Here is a 26,087-nt window from a genome sequence, read left to right on the forward strand (position 1 = left end):
ACATTCCTGGATGTCTGGCTCTAGGTGAGTGATCACACCATCATGATTATCTGGGTCGTGAAGATATTTTTTGTACAGTTCTTCTGTGTATTCTTGCCACCTCTTCTTAATATCTTCTGCTTCTGTTAGGTCCATACCTTTTCTGCCCTTTATTGAAAATCTAGAGGTCTACAAATAAGAATTTTATGAAGTAAAAATAATTGGGAAATTATAATCAAAATGTTACATTAGTTTTGATTATGTCATGTTGTTCTTCGAATTTTATTATATTTACATTTTATTTCCAAAATGCTTATTTACTACTCTAATGCATGTGTGCTAAGTCACTTCTCTTCAACACTAAGGAGTGTAGCCCACCAGGCTGTTCTGTCCATGGGATTCAATAGGCCAGACTACTAGAGTGGGTTGTTATTTCCTCCTCCAGGGGATCTTCACAGGCCAGAAACTGAACCCGTGTCTTATGTCTCCTGCACTGGCCAGCGGATTCTTTACCACTAGTGTCACTTGGGAAGTCCACTCCTATAATATTGTCACAATTTAAATATAAAGGTTTCATTGTAAAAAATGCATCATTCCTTCCTTGATAGTTTCAGTCACAGAATAAGGAAGTATTTCTCTAAAAATAGTTTCTCTACCACAGCAGGCATGAATTCAGAGCATCACGTTGGAAGGCCACAGCATTAGGCTCTTCACTGTGTGGCTTCTAAGGAAAAAAAATAGTTTCTCAGAACTTAGCATAGCAGCATTTAGTACTTGAACTCCTGTCCTTGGAGACATGCCGAGTAATCTGCCTTGGAAACTGGTCCACAGAGATGGCCAAAGTTTGCATTATCATCAGCCCCCAGAATATGCCGTACCTGGAGTTATCAGGATGAGAGCCTTCACTTACATATATGTACTCAGTTGATCCCTGATACTCATTTTAGACATAACTTCCTGGCGAATTTTATGCATGATCAGGAGTTGAACAAAACTTCATTTGATTTATTTTTGCCTCAGAATAAAACAAAATGAATGCACCAAAATTTTAAAAGAACTTATCTCAAAGGAAACAAATATTTCATCATAGAAATTTTCAACTGAAATGGTCTTCATGTGTTATTTGTGAGAAAAATTGGAGTTTAACATACTTCTAGAGAGAAAATATTGGAAGAAAGTGTTTTTTCACCAACTTTGGCTGAAAGTAAGTATCATTCTAAAATTTGGAAGGTTTTAGGTAGGATCCAATAAAACAGGAATTTTATCAGCAGGATATGCATGCAGGTATCTTTTAGACATTAAAAAGTGTCAGGATTTGTGGAAGGAGAAGTACAGAGTTGATATAATCAGGGTCTAAAAGTCATTAGCATTTTTTAGAGATATAATTTTGGAAGAAATTTGATTTTCAGTGGTCAAGTTAGAAAAATATCATATTTTTTGGAAATTAGTACTAACATGTGGTCTATCATTTTAATACACCCTATTAAAGTTCACTAAGTTTGGCTACTTGTCATTAACATTAAATAGTATTTGAAATGAAAGGACAGAACATGATACATTAAAACCATTTGTCTATCATTATCATATAGCTAGCAGTTTACTTTTGGTGTTGTTGAAATTAATTATAAACAGGAGTATGGTATTATGGAGTGGTGTAGTGGTAAAGAATCTGCCTGCTACGCAGGAGACATGGTGCATACTATGCACCCAGACATTGATCTCTGAGTGGGGAAGATACACTGGAGGAGGATACAGCGATCCACTCCAATATTCTTACCTGGAAAATTCCATGGACAGAAGAACCTGGAGGGCTACAGTGCATGGGGTTTGCAAAGAGTCAGACATGACTGAGCACACACACACACACATAGTATTATGGACATGCTCTCTGGAGTCAATCTATCGAGGTGGAATTGTGGATCCAAAATTTAGGAGTTCTAAATCTGTTAACTAAATTATCTGTGCCCTTTGTCTCATCAGAAAAATATGGCTAACTATGGTATAAAAATCTCATGAAATGCATTAATTAAGTGCCTTAACGGAAGCATTTAGGGCCATGTCAGGCTTATTCTAATTCTTCAATATATTAGTTTTTGTTATAATATATCCAAATGTCAACTCAAACCTATTTTTATATTTGGAAATCAAAATAAGTTTTTGTCTCTGCATACACTATACACATCTCCTTATCATCACTTCATGGAAACACTAAATTAATATAAATAAGTGATGTTATTCATACATACACAAAGTAATTTTTTTTTTTAATTTTTGAGGTAATTCCTGCTGAATATCAACTTTGATTTCTCAACAGTTTGGAGCATTTGAACACTATGGGCAGAAGGAATATCACACATGTGTCTGACTTCATCCTCATGGGACTGACAGACTCTGAAGAGATCCGGCTGGTCCTCTTCACCCTCTTTCTCCTGATATACCTGATCACTGTGCTGGGCAATGTGGGGATGATCCTGATAATCCGCCTGGACCCCCAGCTTCACACACCCATGTATTTTTTCCTCAGTCACTTGTCAATTCTTGACCTCAGTTACTCAAGTGTCATCACCCCTAAAACCTTAGACAACTTACTGAATTCCACCAAGAACATTTCATACCTGAACTGCTTCATCCAGATGAGTTGCTTTATATTCTTGGGTGGGACTGAATGTTTCCTTCTGTCCTCCATGGCCTATGATCGCTATGTAGCCATCTGCAACCCTCTGCATTACCCGCTTGTCATGTACACCAGACGCTGCTGCTCCCTAGTATTTGGATGTTATTTGATTGGCTTTATGGACTCTTTTGTTAATGGACTTTGCATGAGCAGATTGCATTTCTGCAAATCCAATATAATCTTTCACTTTTTCTGTGATCTATCCCCAATTTTAGCCTTGTCCTGCACTGACACACGTGACATAGAAATCATCATATCCACCTTTGCTGGCTCCAGCCTAGTGCTGTCTCTTATTACAATAACAGTGTCCTATGTCTCCATCCTATCTACTATCCTGAAAATCACTTCCACTTCTAGTAAGCAAAAAGCTTTCTCTACTTGTGCATCACATCTTCTGGGGGTCACCATCTTTTATGGCACTATGATTTTTACTTACTTAAAACCAAGTAAATCCTACTCCTTGGGAAAGGATCAAGTGGCTTCTGTATTTTATACTATTGTCATCCCCATGCTGAATCCCCTCATCTATAGTCTTCGAAACAAGGAGGTAAAAAATGCTCTCAGTAGAGTCATGCAGAAGATAAAGTGAAAGTCGCTCAGTCGTGTCAGATTCTTTGTGACCCCATGGACTATACGGTCCATGGAATTATCCAGGCCAGAACACTGGAGTGGGGAGCCTTTCCCTTCTACAGGGAATCTTCCTAATTCAGAGATCGAACTCAGGTCTCCTGCATTTCAGGTGGATTCTTTACCAACTGAGCTATGAGGGAAGGCCAGGTAAAGTGTTCTGAACAATTAAAATAGCATTGAAGGTAAGTGTTCATGCTCACCAGTTTATTTTTTTTTTCCTTATCTGTATTTTATTCCCTTGCTTTCTCTTTCTAGAAACAAACTGAACTATTTATTTATTTGCTTTTTTTTTTTTTGAAAAATTCTTTGCTTGATCTAATATGATCTTGGGCATTTCCTGGCATTGTGGTCATGCTCAGTCGTGTTTGACCCTTTGCGACCCCATGGACCCTAGCCCACCAGACTCTTCTGTCCACAGAATATTCCAGGCAAGAATACAGAAAGGGGTTGTCATTTCCTACTCCAAGAGAACTTCCCAACCCAGGGATTGAACCATGCAACCTCTACATCTCTTGCATTGGCAACAAATTTTAACCTTCAGCCATAGGAAGCCCTTTTCCTGGAATATGCCTTCAGGAAATAATTTGCAATGCTGAAACATGCTAAATTCATGGTGTCCTTAAATTCATTTAAGGACAACTGATTTGCAGAATGATGAAGTATAGTTATTACCTTTTAAACAGTATCATACAAATTTGGAGAATTTTATTATAAAAAAAGGAACATTTTAGGAACAGTAATAACAATTTTAGAAATTATTTCATGTACTTTGTGGAGAAACAATATAACAGAGTGATTAGTAGCACTTGCTTTGGAACTATCCGTTACAGGATTTCAGTTCTTGATCTGCAACCCTTGTAGCTCTGTAAGATTTGAAAAAATCATTGAAACTTTTGGACTCAAGTTTCCTCAACCTCACCAAGTAAGTAATAATTCCAGGTCTGTAGTGTTATTGTAGGTATTATATCACACAACTGATGTAAAGCATTTAAGGCCTTACAAAGAAATGTTAACTATGGTCATTAGAATGTTCACATCCCTGCTTATTTTTAACTTACAATGTTTTATTTTTTCTTAAAGAATATTATTCTAATTTATAAATTACCTTTAGTTTATTTAAAAGACAAATACACAAACAACTAAGTAAATGCTCAACACTTCAAGATTTCTTTAAAAAACTTGGAAAATATAAAATTAAAATTACAAAAAAAGTTTTCAATATATGTTCTTCTGGGCATTCCTATTGGCTCAGTGGTAAAAAATTGGCCTGCCAATGAAGGAGATGCAGGCTCGATCCCTGATTTAGGGAGATCCTCCAGAGAAGGAAATGGTAACCCATTCCAGTATTCTTGCCTGGCAATCCCCACGGACAGAGGAGCCTGATGGGCGGCAGTCCATGTGGTCACAAAGAGTCAGACACGACAGAGAAACTGAACAGCAGCAATAATATCTTCTTCTGGGGGCTTCCCTGGTGGCTCAGTGGAAAACAATCCACCTGTCAATGCAGGAGTTACCAGTTTGATCCCTGGTCCCAGAAGATTCCCTGGAGAAGGGAATTGCACTCACTCCAGTATTCTTGCTTGGAAATGCCCATGGATGGAAGAACCTGGAGGGCTAGAGTCCATGCGGTCACAAAGAGTCGGACACCATTTAGGGACTAACAACAACAACATATGCTCTAGATCGATAGTTATGTATGTACATGGTATTACATTATATCAATCATATTTCTCTCATTTCTTATGAACTTTTCAGCAGCTTTCTTTGTACTCTTACAAGTTTACCATTAGTTATTCTTTTGTCATTGAAATCTAGGGTGAATGTGTTTTTGGCAAATGGGAAAAATCCAGACTCATTTTGCAATGCTTTGGACATGAAATGTGTGCAACTTCATCAAGTTAAAAATCTGCATGCAGTGATATTTCCTCAGTACCTATCTGAAAATATTTAAAACCCCTAAATGTGTGTGATGTGCCAAAAAGCTTCAGAAAACTGCTTTTTTGTTGTTGTTGTTGTTGAAATTCTGTGCATTTTCAATAGCATTACCTTTCTCCTGATTTCTATGCTAATACGGCTGCTAAGTCACTTCAGTCGTGTTTGACTCTGTGCGACCCCATAGATGGCAGCCCACCAGGCTCCCCCGTCCCTGGGATTCTCCAGGCAAGAACACTGGAGTGGGTTGCCATTTCCTTCTCCAATGCATGAAAGTGAAAAGTGAAAGTGAAGTCACTCAGTCGTGTCCGATTTTTAGCGACCCCATGGACTGCAGCCCACCAGGCTCCTCCGTCCATGGGATTTTCCAGGCAACATTACTGGAGTGGGTTGCTATTGCCTTCTCCACCTGATTTCTATAAGTTTGTTATGATCATTAAAAATAAATTATTGAATTAAAAGTTTCCTTCTGTTAATGGACTTACAGCTTGTTCCTATGTTCTGGCCTTTGTAAATAGTGTTCCAATGAACATTTGGGTGCATGAATTTTTTGAAATATAGTTTTTTACAGGTACATGCCTAGGAGTGGGGTTTCTTTGTCATACGGTTGTTCTTTTTTGTGTTATAATCTTCATAGTAGCCCACTGCTCCATAGTGACCTTGTCCCCACTCCTTACCTTCATGAACTCACTCATTATTCTATCAATCATACTCACTTTGATTTGACCACTGACATCCTAACTCTTCTGTTCACACTAATACTGATGGTTCTTGGAATTTTTCCATTTTCCCTTTCATTCAGAAATTTCCTATTCGCAGAGAAATGCATGCTTTCTTTTCTATTCTATTCTTAATAAAAACATTCAAAAGTGTACCTATTCCCTTCCCCCTTGCATATTTCATTTATTTTCCATAGCAGTTATCTACATTTAACCTTTTATAATATTTTGCTAGTGTATTTTTGTTCTTGTCTGCTGCGCCTCACTCACTATCCAAGTTTAATGAATGAAGATTCTTGTTTAGTTTGTTCAACATCATCTCCCCAGCACCTAGATCTAAACCTCAATGAATGTATCTTAAGGTTGCAATTTATAGAGGATGAAATTAAAGAACACAGCAAACAACTGGCCCATGATCACTCACTAGTGAAAGAACAAACTCACATTTGAACACTGATAGTCTAACTCCACTGTTAATATTTCTCATCATTGTCTAATTGGACATTTTCAACAAAATTGTACTGTGATTACCAGAACTTAGAAAATAAAATTCATTACTATATTAAAGAAAATATTACATAAAATACCAGGGGCCGTTGAAAGTCTTATACGGCTGGCAGACATTTTTTAAAACATGCTAAATCCAGCCAGCATGATTTGGACAATACCAGCTAAGTCTTCTCAAACATCCAGGCTCAGCCCTATTAACAGAAGGAAAATTCCATTAAGCAAAGAACAGTTTGCCCAATAATGATATTGTTCTAGGAAGAGAATCTGTAATAGTCAGGGTACAGGCTAGCCTGATATAAAAATGGGATTCAGAAAGACTGGCTCAGCAAAGAAAAAAGTATCCTTGGTTATAAACTTCCAGATTTTAGCTGACTAGGGTATGTGGATGAGTCCTTTTCACAACATAATTCTAGAAACTGGGCTTCCTTGGTGAATCAGTGGTAAGGAATCCTGCTGCCAATGCAGGAGCAGCAGATATGGTCCCTGGTCAGTAAGATCCCCTCAAGAAGGCCCAGTCTAGCATTCTTGCCTGGAAAATCCCATGGAGAGAGGAACCTGGTGGGCTACAGTACATATTACCAAAAAGAGTCTGATACGATTTAGTGAATAAATGACAACAATCCTGCAAACTAAGTTTCTTCTATGTTGCTGATCATTGACCTCCCAAATGCTGTCCTCTTCTGCACTGTTGAACGATTGATTTTTTAAAAAAATAATATTTGGTACATTTCGTCACGAAGCCATCTTGTTTTGGTCTAATCTTCAGTATATAAAGTTAATTGAAAGCATAAATTCACTTAAGTGCATGCATGAAAATGTTCATAAGCACTATGAATGAAAGCCAAAGAATAGAAACAATTCAAATAACCATAAAGTGATTCATTGGAAGGACAGATGCTGAAGTGTTGCAGCTGAAGCTTCATTATTTTGGTCACCTAATGAGAAGAGCTGACACATTGGAAAAGACTCTGATGCTGGGAAAGAGTGAAGGCAGGAGTAGAATGGGACGACAGAGGATGAGATGGTTGGATGGAATCATGGACTCAATGGACATGAGTTTGAGCAAACTCCAAAAGTTAATGGAGGACAGAAAAGCATGGCATGCTGTGGTCCATGGGATCACAAAGAGCTGAACATGACTTTGTGACTGAGCAACAACAAAATATTATTTACATGAGATGAAGGAAAAGAGACCATGGGAATTTTTTTTTAATGAATAAATTCCATTAAATTAAAGTCAGGAAAATAGAAAAAAGGAAAAATATATAGACAAAGAAAGCAAGACATGTTTCAAAGATGTTCAAAGATGAACACCAAGCCAAATTAAGAAGACATATCACAAGGTACAAATAAGGTTTTTTTTCCTCTGAAAAAAAAAAAAAATTAAACCTCCTAATGAATGGATATAATGTATTCTAGGTTAATGAAAAATGATCAGTACTAAAGTATTTATTAAAGTCATTTTTTGTTATTTATTAAATTAATTTTATACAATTTTAAGAAATAAATTTCTTTAAATTTCTTTACATTCTTTCTTATCTAGCCATAAATATGATTTTTATTTCACACTTGTTTTAGTAAGGCAAACATTTCATGGTTAGAATTGGTCTTCCTAACTTCATCAAATTTACAATAATTTATTACAACTCCTTTATACAAACCTACAAATCCGCTCCTGAAATTCTGGTGTATAAGTAGAGTTTTCTGTAAGAATTCCTTTCATGTCTATTTGACAACTGGTTTAATGATAAAGAATTAAATGGCAACCCACTCCAGTATTCTTGCCTGGAGAATCCCATGGACGGAGGAGCATGGTAGGCTACAGTCCACAGGGTCACAAAGAGTCAGACACGACTGAGCAACTTCACTTTCACTTTCTTTAATGAAAGAGTCACAAGAATATTTTAATCTGACTTTCAATTTACCCCTTTTTAGAGTTTTTCTTTGTTTCTTCATCTTGGACAAATAATATTCAATAAAATTCCAAACATCTGAGGCAGACTTCACTAGATAGAAGTTGGTTATGCGGTATCAGTCACACATAACACACGGAATTATGGGTTCTATGATAGGCTAGTATAATACTGGCCACACTATATTATGAAATTTAGAATTAAATGAGGGTGGATACTGAATCAGCAGTATTATAATAATTGTGTAAATCTAAAGGCACGGCGCTGGAGCGAGCGGCCTGAGGAGACACCGCACGTCCAAGGGCAGAGGAATCCCAGTAAGACATTAGGCGCTGGAGCGGCTGTGAGGAGACACCGCACATCCAAGGGCAGAGGAGAAGCCCCAGCAAGATGGTGGCAGTGGCAATATCTCCCTAGAATCCAGCCACATTCCCGCCAGCATCGCTCAGGCGCCTCAGAGGAACCTTGTGCGCACCGGGACCCAGAGACCCCCACAGAGACTGAGACAGTGAGGAAGGAACTCACAGGGCCTGGACTCCACCTCAGGCCTGTCCCTGCTGGTCATGCACGGCTGCCTCTCCAATGGACTCTGAACTCTGTGCTTAGCGCCTGTGGGAACGACAATGGAAGGATAAGATCCCCTCTGGGCAGGGGAATCTTGACGATCACATCCAGGTTACTCATTGCCTAAGAGAAAACAGACACTAATCACCCCTGCCTCCGGACAGTATCTATAGGAATGTAACCACAGGCTTATTGATTATTAACTGTTTGAACACAAAACACGTGAATGATGGGGTTATTCTGATTGTATTTACCCTTCCTTTGTAAGCCTCAAGGGATTTGGGCTGGTGGGTTTGGACACGTACACATGGGGTATAAAAGATTTTCACAAATGCTGGTCGGGGCCCTTGGCTAAGAGGAGACTCTGCCTTGGGCCCGCCGGTGTAATAAACTGCACTCCACTATCTGCATTGCCCTTCTGAGTGAGTTTGTTTCCCGGAAAGCGTGGCTATAACAACAGAACTGTGTTTGAGCGTCTCATGAGCAGGTCCGGGTCAGCAGTGGCCTGCCGCAGGGACACGGCTCAGGGTGCAGCAGACCTGGGCATGGCACAAGCCCTCTTGGAGGAGGTCGCCATTAACCTCACCACAGAGCTGCCAGAACTTACTCAGGACTGGGAAACAGACTCTTGGAGCACAAACAGAACCTTGTGCACGAGGACCCAGGAGAAAGGAGCAGTGACCCCACAAGAGGCTGACCCAGACTTGTCTGTGGGCGTCCTGGAGTCTCCAGCAGAGGCGTGGGTCGGCGGAGGCCTGCTGCAGGGTTGGGGGCACTGGGTGTGGCAGTACATGCATGGGGCCTTTTGAAGGAGGTCACCATTATCTTCATCACATCCACAGTAGTTTGGCCTCAGCCTCAGGTAAATAGCAGTGTTCCCTTGTAGCTCAACCGGTAAAGAATCTGCCTGCAGTGCAGGAGAAATGCGTTCAGTCACTGGGTCAGAAAGATCCCCTGGAGAAGGAAATGGCAATCCCATGGGGTCCCAAGAGTGGGACACAACTTAGCAAATAAACTACCACTACTACTAAATGGCTTCCCTGGTGGCTCAGACGGTAAAGTGTCTGCCTGCAATGCGGGAGACCCGGATTCGATCCCTGGATTGGGAAGATCCCTGGAGAAGGAAATGGCAACCCACTCCAGTATCATGCCTGGAGAATCCCATGGATGGAGGAGCCTGGTAGGCTACAGTCCTCGGGGTCGCAAAGAGTCAGACACAACTGAGCGATTTCACTTTCACTTTCACTACTACTAAATAGCAGAGAGGGAACACAGCTCCACCCATCAACAGCAAATCAGATTAAAGAGTTACTGAGCATGGCCCCGCCCATCAGAACAGGACCGTTTCCCCCCCAGTCAGTCTCTCCCATCAGGAAGCTTCCATAAGCCTCTTATCCTTCTCCATCAGAGGGCAGACAGACTGAAAATCACAATCACAGAAAACTAACCAATCTAATCACATAGACCACAGCCTTGTCTAAGTCAATGAAACTATGAGCCATGTTGTGAAGGGCCATGCAAGACAGATGGGTCATGGTGGAGAGTTCTGACAAAATGTGGTCCACTGGAGAAAGGAATGGCAAACCACTTCAGTATTCTTGCCTTGAGAACCCCAAGAACAGTATGAAAAGGCAAAAAGATAGGACACTAAAAGATGAACTCCCCAGGTCGGTGGGTAACCAATATGCGATTGGGGGTCAGTGGAGAAATAACTCCAGAAAGAATGAAGTGATGGAGCCAAAGCAAAAACGACACCCAGTTGTGGATGTGACTGGTGATGGAAGCAAGGTCCGATGCTGTAAAGAGCAATATTGCATAGGAACCTGGAATGTTAAGTCCATGAATCAAGGCAAATTGGAAGTGGTCAACAGGAGATGGCAACAGTGAATGTCGACATTTTAGGAATCAGTGAACTAAAATGGACTGGAATGGGTGAATTTAACTCAGATGACCATTATATACTACTGTGGGTTAGAATCCTTTAGAAGAAATGGAGTAGCCATCATAGTCAACAAAAGAGTCCGAAATGCAGTTCTTGGATGCAATCTCAAAAACGGCAGAATGATCTCGGTTCATTGCCAAGGCAAACCATTCAATATCACGTTAACCCAAGTCTATGCTCCAACCAGTAACACTGAAGAAGCTGAAGTTAAACTGTTCTATGAAGACCTAAAATACCTCCTAGAACTAACACGCAAAAAAATTGTCCTTTTCATTATAGGGGACTGAAATGCAAAAGTAGGAAGTCAAGAATCCCTGGCGTAACAGGCAAATTTGGCCTTGGAGTACAGAAGGAAGCAGGGCAAAGGCTAATACAGTTTTGCCAAGAGAACGCACTGGTCATAGCAAACACCCTCTTCCAAAAACACAAGAGAAAACTCTACACATGGACATCATTAGATGGTCAACACTTAAATCATATTGATTATATTCTTTGCAGCTAAAGATGGAAAAGCTCTATACAGTCAGCAAAAATCAAGACCAGGAGCTGTCTGTGACTCAGATCATGAACTCCTTATGTCAAAATCAGACTTAAATTGAAGAAAGTGGGGGAAACCATTAGACCATTCAGCTATGACTTAAATCAAATCCATTATGATTATACAGTGGAAGTGGGAAATAGATTTAAGGGACTAGATCTGATAGAGAGTGCCTAGTGAACTATGGATAGAGGTTCATGACATTGTACAGGAGACAGGGAGTAAGACCATCCCCAAGGGGAAAAAAATGCAATAAGCAAAAAGGCTATCTGAGGAGGCCTTACAAATAGCTGTGAAAAGAAGAGAAACCAAAAGCAAAGGAGAGAAGGAAAGATACCCATTTAAATGCAGAGTTCCAACTAATAGCAAGGAGAGATAAGAAAGCCTTGCTCAGAGAACAATGCAAAAAAAAAAAAAAAATAGAGGAAAAAAATAGAATGGGAAAGACTAGAGATCTCTTCAAGAAAATTAGAGACACCAAGGGAACATTTCATGCAAAGATGGGCTTAATAAAGGACAGAAATGGTATGGACCTAACAGAAGCAGAAGATATTAAGAAAAAGTGGCAATAATACACAGAGATCTTCACGACCCAGATTATCATAATGGTGTGATCACTCACCTGGATCCAGACATCCTGAAATGTGAAGTCAAGTGGGCCTTAGGAAGCAGCACTACAAGCAAAGCTAGTGGAGGTGATGGAATTCCAGTTGAGCTATTGCAAATCCTAAAAGATGATGCTGTGAAAGTGCTGCACTCAATAAGTTGGCAAATTTGGAAAACTCAGCAGTGGCCACAGGACTGGAAAAGGTCACATTTCATTCCTATCTCAAAGAAAATGTCAAAGAATGCTCAAAGTATTGTACAATTGCACTCATCTCACACATTAGTAAAGTAATGTTAAAAATTCTACAAGCCAGGTTTCAACATGAAGCCTCTGAAATGCCAGATGTTCAAGCTAGTTTTGGAAAAGGCAGAGGAACCAGAGATCAAATTGCCAATATCCGTTTGATTGTCTAAAAAGCAAGAGATTTCAAGAAATACATGTATTTCTGCTTTATTGACTATTTCAAAGCCTTTGATTGTATGGATCACCACAAACTCCAGAAACTCCTGTAAGAGATGGGAATACCAGACCACTTGACCTGCCCCTTGAGAAATCTGTATGCAGGTGAGGAAGCAACAGAACTGGACATGGAACAACAGACTGGTTCAAAATAGGATAAGGAGTACATCAAGGCTGTATATTGTCACCATGCTTATTTGAATTATATGCAGAGTGCATCATGAGAAATTCTGGACTGGAGGAAGCACAAGCTGGAATCAAGATTGCCGGGAGAAATATCAATAACCTCAGATATGCAGATGACACCACCCTTATGGCAGAAAGTGAAGAATTAAAGAGCCTCTTGATGAAAGTGAATGAGGAGAAATAAAAAGTTGGTTTATAACTCAACATTCAGAAAACTAAGATAATGGCATTTTGTCCCATCACTTCATGGCCAATAGATGGGGAAACAATGGAAACAATGACACACTTTCTTTTTTGAGGCTCCAAATCACTGAAAATTGTGACTGGAGCCATGAAATTAAAAGACGCTTGCTCCTTGGAAGAAAAGTTATGACCAAACTAGACAACATATTAAAAAGCAGAGATATTACTTTGTCAACAAAGTTCCGTCTAGTAAAAGGTATGGTTTTTCCTGTGGTCATGTATGGGTGTGAGAGTTGGACTACAAAGAAAGCTGAGCACCAAAGAATTGATACTTTTGACCTGTGGTATTGGAGAAGACTCTTGAGAGTCACTTGGACAGCACAGAGATCCAACCAGTCCATCCTAAAATAAATCAGTCCTGAATATTCATTGGAAGGACTGTTGCTGAAGCTGAAACTCCAATACTTTGGCCACCTGATGCTATGAACTGACTCACTGGAAAAGACCCTGATGCTGGGAAAGATTAAAGGCAAGAGGAGAAGGGGACGACAGAGGACAAGATAGTTTGATGGCATCACTCACTCAATGGACATGCGTTTGAGTGAACTCCAGGAATTGTTGATGTTTAGGGAGGCCTGGCCTGCTGCAGTCCATGGGGTTGCCAAGAGTCGGACACAACTGAGTGACTGAACGTAACTGAAGCCAGAGAAGTTATCTAATCATCTCATCCTTTCCCACTCTATTCTCCTTTTGCCTCAGCTTTTCCCAGCATCAGGGTCTTTTCCAATGAGTCATTTTTTCACATCAGGTGGCCAAAGTATTGAAGCTTGACTTTCAGCATCGGTCATTTTAATAAATATTCAGGGTAGATTTCTTTGTGACCTCATTGATTGTATGGACTATGGAATTCTCCAGGCCAGAATACTATAGGGGGTATGTTTTCCCTTCTCCAGGGGATCACCCCAACCCAGGGATGGAACCCATGTCTCCCACATTGCAGGCAGATTCTTTACCAGCTGAGTCATGAAGGAAGTCCAGGAATACTGGCACAGGTAGCCTATCCCTTCTCCAATGTATCTTCCTGACCCAGGAATCGAACTGAGGTCTCCTGAATTGTAGGTGGATTCTTTACCAACTGAGTTACCAGGGAAGTCCACCTTCCCATTATGAGCCAGGGGTCTTCTGATGCAACAAATCATACATTTGGGTATGCATACTAGCACCCTGCCAGAAAGGAGAAGGGTTATTTATGAGATTGAGTCTCAACAACCCTTGAAGTCTTTAATGTATGTAGAGAGGTATAGACATATATGGTGTGTATATATAATGTATACAATGTGAACAATTTTCTCTAAACTCTATTTATAGTTGGTCCTAAAAGACGATGCTGTGAAAGTGCTGCACTCAATATGTCAGCAATTTGGAAATCTCAGCAGTGGCCACAGGACTGGAAAAGGTCAGTTTTCATTCCAATCCCAAAGAAAGGCAATGCCAAAGAATGCTCAAACTACTGCACAATTGCACTCATCTCACATGCTAGTAAAGTAATGCTCAAAATTCTCCAAGCTAGGCTTCAGCAATACGTGAATGGTGAACTTCCAAATGTTCAAGCTGGTTTTAAAGAAAAGGTAGAGCAACCAGAGATCAAATTGCCAATATCTGTTGGATTGTCAAAAAAACAAGAGAGTTCCAGAAAAACATCTATTTCTGCTTTATTGGCTATGTCAAAGCCTTTGCCTACATGGATCACAATACACTGTGGAAAATTCTGAAAGAGACGGGGATACCGGACCACCTGACCTGCCTATTGAGAAACCTATATGCAGGTCAGGAAGCAACAGTTAGAACTGGACATGGAACAACAGATTGGTTCCAAACAGGAAAAGGAGTACGTCAAGGCTGTATATTGTCACCCTGCTTATTTAACTTATATGCAGAGTACATCGTGAGAAACGCTGGGCTGGAGGAAGCACGAGCTGGAATCAAGATTGCTGGGAGAAATATCAATAATGTCAGATATGCAGATGACACCACCCTTATGGCAGAAAGTGAAGAACTAAAGAGCCTCTTGATGAAAGTGAAAGAAAAGAGTGAAAAAGTTGGCTTAAAGCTCAACCTTCAGAAAACTAAGATCATGGCATCCAGTCCCATCACTTCATGGGAAATAGATGGGGAAACAGTGGAAACAGTGGCTGACTCTATTTTTCAGGGCTCCAAAATCACTGCAGATGGTGATTGCAGCCATGAAATTAAAAAACACTTACTCCTTAGAAGGAGTAAGTGACCAACCTAGACAGCATATTAAAAAGCAGAGACTTTACTTTGTTAACAAAGGTCCATTTAGTCAAGGCTATGGTTTTCCCAGGGGTCATGTGTGCATGTGAGAGTTGGACTATAAAGAAAGCTGAGCACAGAAGAATTGATGCTTTTGACCTGTGGTGTTGGAGAATACCCTTGAGAGTCCCTTGGACTGCAAGGAGGTCCAACCAGTCCATCCTAAAGGAGATCAGTCCTGGATTTTCATTGGAAGGACTGATATTGAAGCTGAAACTCCAATAATTTGGCCACCTGATGAAAAGAGCTGACTCATCTGAAAAGACCCTCATGCTGGGGAAGACTGAAGGCGGGAGGAGAAGGGGACGACAAAGGATGAGATGGTTGGATGGCATCACCGACTCGATCGAGATGAACTTGGGTAGACTCCAGGAGTTGGTTTTGGACAGGAAGCCTGGCGTGCTGTGGTTCGTGGTGTCACAAAGTGTTGAACACGACTGAGCGTCTGAACTGAACTGACTTGACCTTAAACATACTATCAATAAATATTACCACCTAATGTCAATATAATTTTTGGAGTTTGAAACTGGACCTAATCTATTTCTATAATTTGACAGTAATAAGAAAATATTTTGATAATGGAATAAAGATATATGATATTGAACCAGGCTGGAAAAGTCATGCCCATATACCTGGATGGAACATATTGTGTGAGATCACATGGAGGTTCTACATAGGAGTTCCAGAATGGAGAAGTAACTTCATAATGTGTGCTAAAGATTTTCTGTAATTAATGTGAGCTTACATCAATCTACCAAATCACAAGATTATAGCTATAACAATAGGGTGTGAAAGAAATCACAGAGTGAATGACAACTGCAATATACTTACATCAGCGTATATTTAATATGGATTAGTTTAAAGGTAGTGATCAGCATATAAATGATATGAACTATATTTGTAAAATGTTACTTTGATGGACTCAGTGCAGTTGCTCAGTCGTGTCTGACTCTCTGTAACCCCATGAACAGCAGCACGCCAGGCTTCCCTGTCAATCACCAACTGCCGGAGTCCACCCAAACCCACATCCATTGAATCGGTGATGCCATCCAACCATCTCATCCTCTGTCGTCCCCTTCTCATCCTGCCCTCAATCTTTCCCAGCATCAGGGTCTTTTCAGATGAGTCAGCTCTTCGCATGAGGTGGCCAAAGTATTGGAGTTTCAGATTCAGTATCAGTTCTTCCAATGAACACCCAGGACTGATCTCCTCTAGGATGGACTGGTTGGATCTCCTTGAAGTCCAACAGACTCTCAAGAGTCTTCTCCAACACCACAGTTCAAAAGTATCAATTCTTTGGCGCTCAGCTTTCTTTATAGTCCAACTCTCACATCCATACATGACCCCTGGGAAAATCATAGCCTTGACTAGATGGACCTTTGTTGACAATGTAATGTCTCTGCTTTTTAATAAGCTGTCTAGGTTGGTCATAACTTTTCTTCCAAGAAGTAAGTGTCTTAATTTCATGTTGCAATCACCATCTGCAATGATTTTGGAGCCCAAAAATAAAGTCATCCACTGTTTCCCCATCTATTTCCCATGAAGTGATGGGACTGGATGCCATGATCTTAGTTTTCTGAAGGTTGAGCTTTAAGCCAACTTTTTCACTCTCCTCTTTCACTTTTATCAAGAGGCTCTTTAGTTCTTCACTTTCTGCCATAAGGGTGGTGTCATCTGCATATCTGACATTATTGATATTTCTCCCAGCAATCTTGATTCCAGCTCGTGGTGCCTCCAGCCCAACATTTCTCATGATGTACACAGCATATAAGTTAAATAAGCAGGGTGACAATATACAGCCTTAACGTACTCCTTTTCCTACTTGAAACCAGCCTGCTGTTCCATGTCCAGTTCTAACTGCAGCTTCCTAAACTGCATAAAGGTTTCTCAAGAAGCAGGTTAGGTGGTCTGGTATTCCCATCTCTTTCAGAATTTTCCACAGTTTATTGTGATCCACACAGTCAAAGGCTTTGGCATAGTCAATAAAGCAGAAATTGATGTATTTCTGGTACTCTCTTACTTTTTTGATGATCCAACGGATGTTGGCAATTTGATCTCTGGTTCCCCTGCCTTTTCTAAAATCAGCTTGAACATCTGGAAGTTCACAGTTCACATATTGCTGAAGCCTAGCTTGGAGAATTTTGAGCATTTCTTTACTAGCATGTGAGATGAGTACAATTGTGTGGTAGTTTGAGCATTCTTTGGCATTGCCTTTCTTTGGGATTGGAATGAAAACTGACTTTTCCAGTCCTGTGGCCACTGCTGAGTTTTCCAAATTTGCTGGCACATTGAGTGCAGCACTTTCACAGCATCATTTTTCAGGATTTGAAATAGCTAAACTGGAATTCTGTCACCTTCACTAGCTTTGGTTGTAGTGCTGCTTCCTAATGCCCACTTGACTTCAAATTCCAGGAAGTCTGGCTCTAGGTGAGTGATCACACCATTGTGATTATCTGGGTCATGAAGATCTTTTTTGTACAGTTCTTCTGTGTATTCTTGCCACCTCTTCTTAATATCTTCTGCTTCTGTTAGATCCAAACCATTTCTGTCCTTTGTCAAGCCCATCTTTGCATGAAATGTCCCCTTGGTATATCTAATTTTCTTGAAGAGATCTCTAGTCTTTCCCATTCTATTATTTTCCTCCATCTCTTTGCATTGATCACAGAGAAAGGCTTTCTTATCTCTCCTTGCTATTCTTTGGAACTCTGCATTCAAATGGGTATATCTTTCATTTTCTCCTTTGCTTTTCACTCCTCTTCTTTTCACAGCTATTTGTAAGGCTTCCTCAGATAGCCTTTTGCTTTTTTGTATTTATTTTTCTTGGGGATGGTCTTAATCCCTGTCTCCTGTACAATGTCATGAACCTCTGTCCATAGTTCATCAGGCACTCTGTCTATCAGATCTAGTCCCTTAAATCTATTTCTCACTTCCATTTTATAGTCATAAGGGATTTGATTTAGGTCATACCTGAATGGTCTAGTGGTTTACCCTACTTTCTTAAATTTAAGTCTGAATTTGACAATAAGTAGTTCATGATCTGAGCCACAGTCAACTCCCAGTCTTGTTCTTGATGGACTAGTAATGTTTTATTCTAGGATACACAAACACTAGTAACTGAAATGGAGCATTTTCTTCTTTAGTTGCTTAGCATCAAGATATTGACATTTAATCTTTGTAGCTTTATTCAGTACTAAAAATACACTATGGTTATAAACCAACTTCTCTCAACAATTTTTTCATTGCCTCTTTTACATCTTTATTCCTTAAACTGTAGATGATAGGATTCAGCATGGGAATGATAATGGTGTAAAATGTTGACACGATCAGGTCATGGTTTGAATCATAGCTGGAAGTTGGTCTCATATATGTGAAGAGGATAGTTCCATGATAAATACTCACTCCAGTTAGGTGAGAGCCACATGTAGAAAAGACTTTCCTTCTCCCTTCAGCAGAACGCATCCTTAGAATGGCCAACAGAATGAAACCATATGAGATCAGGACACTCAGGACAGTGACTATCTCAATGGAGCCCACGAAGTAGAAGAGCAGAAGCTGATTTGTGTGAGTGTCAGAGCAAGAAATAGCCAGGAGGGGAGGGATGTCACAGAAGACATGTCTGATTTCATTGGAGGCACAGAAGGAGAGGCTGAAAGTAGCCACGGTGTGTACAGAAGCATGCGAGACGCCACCAACACAGGAAGCAATGGTGAGTGGCACATAGACCCTGGGTCCCATGCTGACTGAATACCGGAGGGGGGTGTAGATGGCCACATAGCGATCATACGCCATTGCAGCCAAGAGGAAGCACTCTGTGGTCCCAGAAGTAACAAAGAGAAGCATTTGTACTTCACATCCAAGGTAGGAAATGGTTTTATTCTCTGACAGGAAATTAATCAACATATTTGGAGTGACCACTGAAGAATAGCAGGCATCCAGGAATGATAAGACACTGAGAAAATAGTACATTGGGTTTTGGATCCGGGAATCCACAACGACCAACATAACCAGTCCCAAATTTCCTACCAGTGTAAAAAGATAGATTGCCAGAAAAAGCAAAAATAGGTAGACTTGCACCTCTAAATCATCCGTAAAGCCCGTCAGTATAAACATGTTTAATTCAGTCACATTTTTCATCCGGATTCTGTATGAATTTAAATCTGATGGGAGCTGTACCATTTTAGTTTTTCTCTATAAGTTCTAAAGGCAGTATTTTGTGAAAATAGAGTCCAGCCGACTATATCTTCCTATCTTTCTTATCAGAATCTAATGATTTCCTTTGTAGTCATGGAATGGTCAGTGATGAAGATCTTGGATTCAAATGGATACATTTTGCAGTTAATAAAAGAAGTTATTACATTCAATTGTTGACTAGATTCATCATGTTAAAAATATCAAGTCAATTTAAGTGGTTTATTTTCCAGTTTATTTTTTGTTGTATTCTGTATTACCTGTGTTCATATTACATAGCTTTAAAATAAACAAATATAAATAACCATAGGACTATTCCAATCATGAAATATTATAGTGGAAAGCACACAATTAAATGCTATAAGGTGCATGAAGTGTCTTTTTATGTTCACAAATGTAAAATGTAAAAATGGAAGTAATCACACAAGATTGAGTTTGATTTCAATAAGAAAACAATATAAAATTATTTAATATTAAATGTTTCCAGATAAGTAAGAAATGACATAAATGAAACTTTTTGTGCAGAGCTGTTCGTTTAAACAAAATCATTTTATATCCTTTTTTTCTGGCAATTATATTGTCCCATTCATTTCCATTCAAGAATAGTGGTAAACTGAACAGCGGACAGTATTTTGGAGATTATATAGCCATTTTGCAAAGAATAACAATATGAATGCTAATTTTTTTTCTAAAAATAGGTGTCATTAAGGTGTTCATGTTGGCCTCTGCAGCTAATGCAAAGAATAACAATATGAATGCTAATTTTTTTCTAAAAATAGGTGTCATTAAGGTGTTCATGTTGGCCTCTGCAGCTTATCATACTGTTACTGATTTTCAAATTTTATTTTAGTAGCAATGTGAGGTATTTCTATAGTCATATACTATTGTCTCTGGAAAGTTCTTGGATATATTTTTGAGATATATTGCTGTCAAAAACAAATCTTTTAATATATTATAGTTATTTATGGGGTTTCTGAAATATTTGTGAAATTAATGTCACCTGATCATAGATAAAAAATAGTTTTTTAGAAATTTTTTGCTAAGAGAATAAAATCACTCTATTTGCCACAAAATTGTGTTTGATTTATTTTTTTCCCCTGTATCACACTGTTTCTCATTTGGTTGTATATGAATAGAGGGAAGTACATATACAAATAGAGGGTACAAGTACAAGTTTTGTATTGTATTTGTATTGTATGGTATTGTACAAGTACAAATACAAATGTACAAAAATATACATATATATTTCTAAAGTTAAAGAGTCAATCACATTTGAACTGAAATTTCAGTTAATTACTGAAACACAATTAATTATTGGATTCATCACATTCAATCAGTTCAGTTCAGTTGCTCAGTCATGTCTGACTCTTTGTGTCTGCATGGACTGCAGCATGCTAGGCCTCCCTGTTCATCACATTAAAGGGCAGATTTTTGGCAAGTTAACTTTTATTTTTCCTTCAGCATGTTGTAATTAAGAAGCATTAAAAAGTAATGGAAAATCAGCCATATACAGGGTAAGGCTGAATTCAATGACTTAAAAGAAAATTATACTTATGATGTTAAACATACTACATTTTTATTGCATTTAGATGCCACACATCAAGAAGAGAATAAATAAAAATCTTTAACTTGCTGTTAGAAGAAAACCATGTCTTTATTTTCCAAGAAACGTTTCCATGGATCCATTTAGAGGCTATTTCTAATGCAAAGAATAAATAGCTTGATAAGTTTAAGTTTAAGGACTTGCCTGGTGGCTCAGTGGTAAATAATCTGCCAACCAAGGAGACACAAGTTCGATCCCTGGGTCTGCAAGATCCCCTGGAGAAGGAAATGGCAACCCACTTCCATATTCTTGCCTGGGATATTCCATGGACAGAAAAGCCTGGCAGACTACAGTTCATGGGGTTGCAAAAGAGCTGGACACGAATTAGGAACTAAACAACAAAGACGTGTGAGTTTACAACACCAAAGAATGTTCATTTGATTCTTAGAAAAGTCTAGAGTAAAAAGAATTATAATAATAATAAGTTCTGATTTCTGTATAAACCCATACAACTTACATAATAATTATAAGAACACAAAGAGACAAAAATAATAAAGTATCATTAAGTTTGAATTGTTTTATTAAGAAAATTGTTGCTGTTCAGTCACTGAGTGTTATCTGATTCTACTACCCCATGGACTGCAGCATGGCAGGCCTCCCTGCCACAGTTCAAAAGCATCAACTCAGCCCTCAGGGTTTCCTTCCTAGCTCAGATGGTAAAGAATCTGCCTGCAGTGCAGGAGACCCGGGTTCGATCCCTGGGTCGGGAAGATCCCCTGCAGAAGAATATGGCAACCCACTCCACTATCCCTGCCTGGAAAATCCCATGAACAGAGGAACCTGGTGGGCTGCAGTCCAGGGAGTCGCAAAGAGTCAGGCTTGACTGAGCGACTAACAGTAACAGCCTTCTTTATGGACTAAATCTTTCATCCCTACATAACTACTGGAAAGACCGCAGCTTTGACTCTATGAAGCTTTCTCCGCAAAGTGATGTCTCTGCTTTTTAATACGCTGTCTGAGTTTGTCATTGCCTTTGTTCCAAGAAGCAGACGTCTTCTAATTTCATGGCTGCAGTCACCATCCACAATGATTTTGGAGCCCAAGAAGAGAAAATCTGTCACTGCTTCCATTTTTTCCCCTTCTATTTGCCATGAAGTGATGGGACTGGATGCCATGATCTAATTTTTTTTTTAATGTGGAGTTTTAAGCCATCATAATAAAACTGTTTATAGAACATCAATTAATATACAAATATGTATTAATAAATTTGGGTGCCTCATCAAAATTACTTTTTACAATTTTGTGTTCTCTTTTTCTCTCCAAACATATCTCCTTTTTTCTTTCTTTTCCTATTTCTTTCTCTCTCAAATTCATGAACTATATATAGAAATATTTACTATAGAGAGTAAGATAAAAAAAAAAAAAAAAACAGGAATAAGGCAGATAGAAATAAGGACAGAGAAAACAGGTACAGATATGCAAACAAATTTTGAAGACTGCACCAGCATGTGGTCCTCTAATGAAGCCATCACAAGATATATGTTCATGGATATGTACAGGAGAAATTTCAGTGACACTGCAATTCAAGATTTGCTTAACTGATATGCTTATAATAAGACAATCATGAGAAATTGAGAACTTTATTGGGAGTTAAAACCCTATACTAAAATCTCAGATTTAGTGCTTACTGACAGCATAAACTTGGGAAAGTTATTTCTGAACCACCAAAAAAAAGGAAAAAAAAGACAGAAAAACTAATTGACCATAACTTTCAGGAATATCTTGTTCTACTACCTGAATATGGTGTCATAGGAGAGAACATTTTTTAATCAGTTGCATTAAAATATGTTTTATTAGGTAAAGTATTAAGCATTTGTGAATGATGCATATAAATCAAACATAACTTCCAAATTTTATTTAACTCCAATAAAGTGAAAAAGTTTAAATCCAATTGAAAAATAACAGCATTTAGCTAGGTCCCAGACAGAAACAAAAACTTATTTTAAAAATAATACACATATTTGTTATTTGACACTAGATAGATACCAAAATACTATTCTATTGAAATTAAACCCAGTACATACCAATATTCTATGTTATAAGAAACTGCATTAAATGCATTAAAATGCATTTCACTCACTGAAATCTGTCTGTTCTGCAATTAGAATGGTGAATCATCTCCTCTAAAAACTAGCCCTTCCATAAATGTCCTTTGAAACTTAACGGTGTGCTTAAAATTAGAATTTATAAATGGCATCCTGTGAGCCAGTCTGAAAAAACAAAAGCACATAAAAAGTTTGGCTTATGAACTTTTTAAGCTCAGAAACTGAAAAGGTAAGAATTAGTATTGCTTTTCAAAATAAAAAATATAAAATGTTAAAAAGAAAATGTGGCATGTCAATTTAAAATAATGATGTATTTATTTAAATTCGCCTGTTCCTCTGTTCAGTATAAATTTATAATAATCTTTGATGTCTGTGTTCTTACCTGCAGAGCTAAAAGATGAGTTTATTAAAGAAGGTATGCTTTATTCAAAATTATGTCCTATTAGAGAATTTATTTATTTCATTAACGGGCACTGGAGTTGTGACAGAGAAAAAGTATGATGTTTAACTACTATGTCCAGTTTTTCAAACAGGCTTTTTTGTTAAGTGATATTTGAAAAAATTAGAACTGGTTGTGTTTATGTCTTACTATTTCACTTTAATGGGTGGGAACTAGAAATTGTAATTTTTTAGCAAAATATAATGAATCTAAAAGATGAAAACAAAATGTTTCCCAACACTCATGATAAAAAATGTAAAGTACTAGGTGTCCATGGAAGCAGTATCACTGATAGCAAGCTCAGTAGGAAGGAGAGTGAGGAGGGCGGCTACTATGTATGACTGAGTGGCTGCTAGGGGGTTAGGAACTGTATGCATATTACGTAATGTAATCTACATAGCAACCTGCAAGCTATATAATTCAGTATCATTTTAGATTAATAGATGAGAACACCAAGGCTCAACTAGACATATAACTTAACCAGGCACATGCAGTTCCTAGGAGAACCAGGACTGAAGCCTAGATTTCTCTGACTTCAGAATCTATACTATTTCTACATGATTGCATTAAAATTTCATTATGACTTGGCATAATTCAAGACATTTTACAACCTAGAAACTGTATGAGATAGAAACTTTGAATAGTTTAATTCTCTTTTTTTAAGCAATTAAGTTTATTAAGCCAAGAAGTTAAAACACATACACACACATACAAGTGACTTCTAGATCAATTAAACTAGCTATAAAATACATTTAAAATTAGTTTGTATTCTTCTGTCAAAAATTTGTGATTCCAAAGTGTCATATACCCAATGGTTGCTTAATAGTTAATTTTTCTTCATTTAATAAGTTTCTTAAAATTTAAATGTAACCCCTTAATTGTTCTGCCCCTATACAGAACATTATTTTTCATCAAGGAAATTAATGAAAATTTCTAATTTACAATTCTATTGACCAAAATATATATGGAATCCTTCTTATTTTCTTTGCTATGTTTCCTGAAAGGAGTATATTAGATTTTGAATAAAACTTTGGTTTAACTCAAATCTTCTGTCTTGAATACAAATATTAAGACACTTATTCCAGTTTCAAATTCAAATGTATATTTTCTAAAATATATTGCAAGTTATGAAAACACTTTCCTCTTACCTGTGGAAATGAACTCCTCACTCAAGAAACTCTGTGAATATTATGTATTTTTATTCTTATACTCCACCATCGTCTCAAGTTCTTCTTAAAGTCTACAGTGAAGTCTCTAGAGGAAGGCACTCTATTTTCTGGGACAGAAGTTTCAAGATGAACTTTTTTCTTGTAAACAAGTGGATGTTTCTGGATAATGAACTACCTGATGAGAATGATTACATCAGCATACTTTACTTTTAAAAATCCCTCAGTGGAAAAAAAAAACCTACTACTATAGGACTATTCTAAGCTCTGATCCTAAATAGCTATATGCTATTAGGTTGATCCCCTGGAGAAGAAAATGGTAACCCACTCCAGAATTCTCACCTGGGATATCCCATGGACAGAGGAGCCTGACATGCTACCATCCATGGAGTCACAAAAGAATTGGACAACACTTGGGACTAAATGACAATAACAAACGAGGCTGATAACCACAATTCTACAAAATCCACTTGTCTCTTTCTGGAAATAAAGCCTTTCTGATTCTCTAATCCCTTCTCTAAAACATGAAGATAATGAAATCATAACATGACAAAATTTATAATTCTCTGTTGTTGTTCAGTGGCCAGGTCATGTCCGAGATTCTTTGTGACCACGTGGACTGCAGCACGTCAGGCCTCCCTGTCCCTCAACATCTCCCAGAGTTTTCCCAAGTTCATGCCCACTGCATTGGTGATGCCATCCAAACATCTCATCCTCTGACACTCTCTTCTGCCTTCAATCTTTCCCACGTCAGGACTTTTCCAATGAGTTGGCTGAACCAAAATACTAGAGCATCAACTTCAGTATCAGTCCTTCCAACGAGTATTCAGAGTTGATTTCCCATAAGACTGACTGGTTTGATCTCCCTCAGGAGAATTCTCAGCACCACGGTTTGAAGGCATCAATTCTTTGGCATTCTGCCTTTTTTAAGACCCAACTCTCACAGCTGTATGTGGCCACTAGGAAGACCATACCCTTGACTATACAGACCTTTGTCAACAGAGTAGTGTCTCTTCTTAAAGAAGGATAACTATATTTTTTTAGGTAAATTTTAAAATATTGCACTGGGAAGACCCAGAGGAATCGGGTGGAGAGGGAGGTGGGAGGGGGGATCGGGATGGGGAATACATGTAACTCCATGGCTGATTCACGTCAATGTATGACAAAACCCACTGAAATGCTGTGAAGTAATTAGCCTCCAACTAATAAAAATAAATGAAAAAATAAATAAAATACTACACTTCTAAGTGATATGAGATAGAGTTCATTAACAGTTGGATAAGAGTGGACGTCCCTGGTGCCTCAGTGGTAAAGAATCCCCCTGCCAACGCGGGGGACACGGGCTTGCTCCCCGATCTGGGAAGACTGCACTCGACTCAGAGGACCTACGCCCGTGTCCGCGTCCACAGCTCCCGAGCCTGTGCTCTGCTCCTCAACCTGGGCTCAGCCCCGGGGGTGGGACGACCCCGAGGAGAA

The 26,087-nt window shown here is 38.7% G+C and overlaps 2 protein-coding genes across 2 annotated transcripts; one reads left to right on the forward strand and one right to left on the reverse strand.

Moving 5' to 3' along the window:
- The first annotated feature begins 2,312 nt into the window (after positions 1–2,312).
- On the forward strand, positions 2,313–3,242 carry LOC122702777 (olfactory receptor 8H1-like). Its single transcript, XM_043916593.1, has one exon. The coding sequence runs from the start codon at positions 2,313–2,315 to the stop codon at positions 3,240–3,242; it is 930 nt and encodes a 309-aa protein (XP_043772528.1).
- Positions 3,243–18,377: 15,135 nt separating this feature from the next.
- LOC122700089 (olfactory receptor 5T3-like) lies at positions 18,378–19,394 on the reverse strand. The gene has a single exon (XM_043912699.1). The coding sequence runs from the start codon at positions 19,344–19,346 to the stop codon at positions 18,378–18,380; it is 969 nt and encodes a 322-aa protein (XP_043768634.1). The 5' UTR covers positions 19,347–19,394.
- Positions 19,395–26,087: the final 6,693 nt, after the last annotated feature.

Source organism: Cervus elaphus, chromosome 1 (assembly GCF_910594005.1).
Source record: "Cervus elaphus chromosome 1, mCerEla1.1, whole genome shotgun sequence".
NCBI classification, from domain to species: Eukaryota; Metazoa; Chordata; class Mammalia; order Artiodactyla; family Cervidae; genus Cervus; species Cervus elaphus.

Coding starts and splice junctions, on each gene's coding strand:
- LOC122702777 (XM_043916593.1), top strand. CDS start 2,313: ATGGGCAGAAGGAATATCACACATGTGTCTGACTTCATCCTCATGGGA.
- LOC122700089 (XM_043912699.1), bottom strand. CDS start 19,346: ATGGTACAGCTCCCATCAGATTTAAATTCATACAGAATCCGGATGAAA.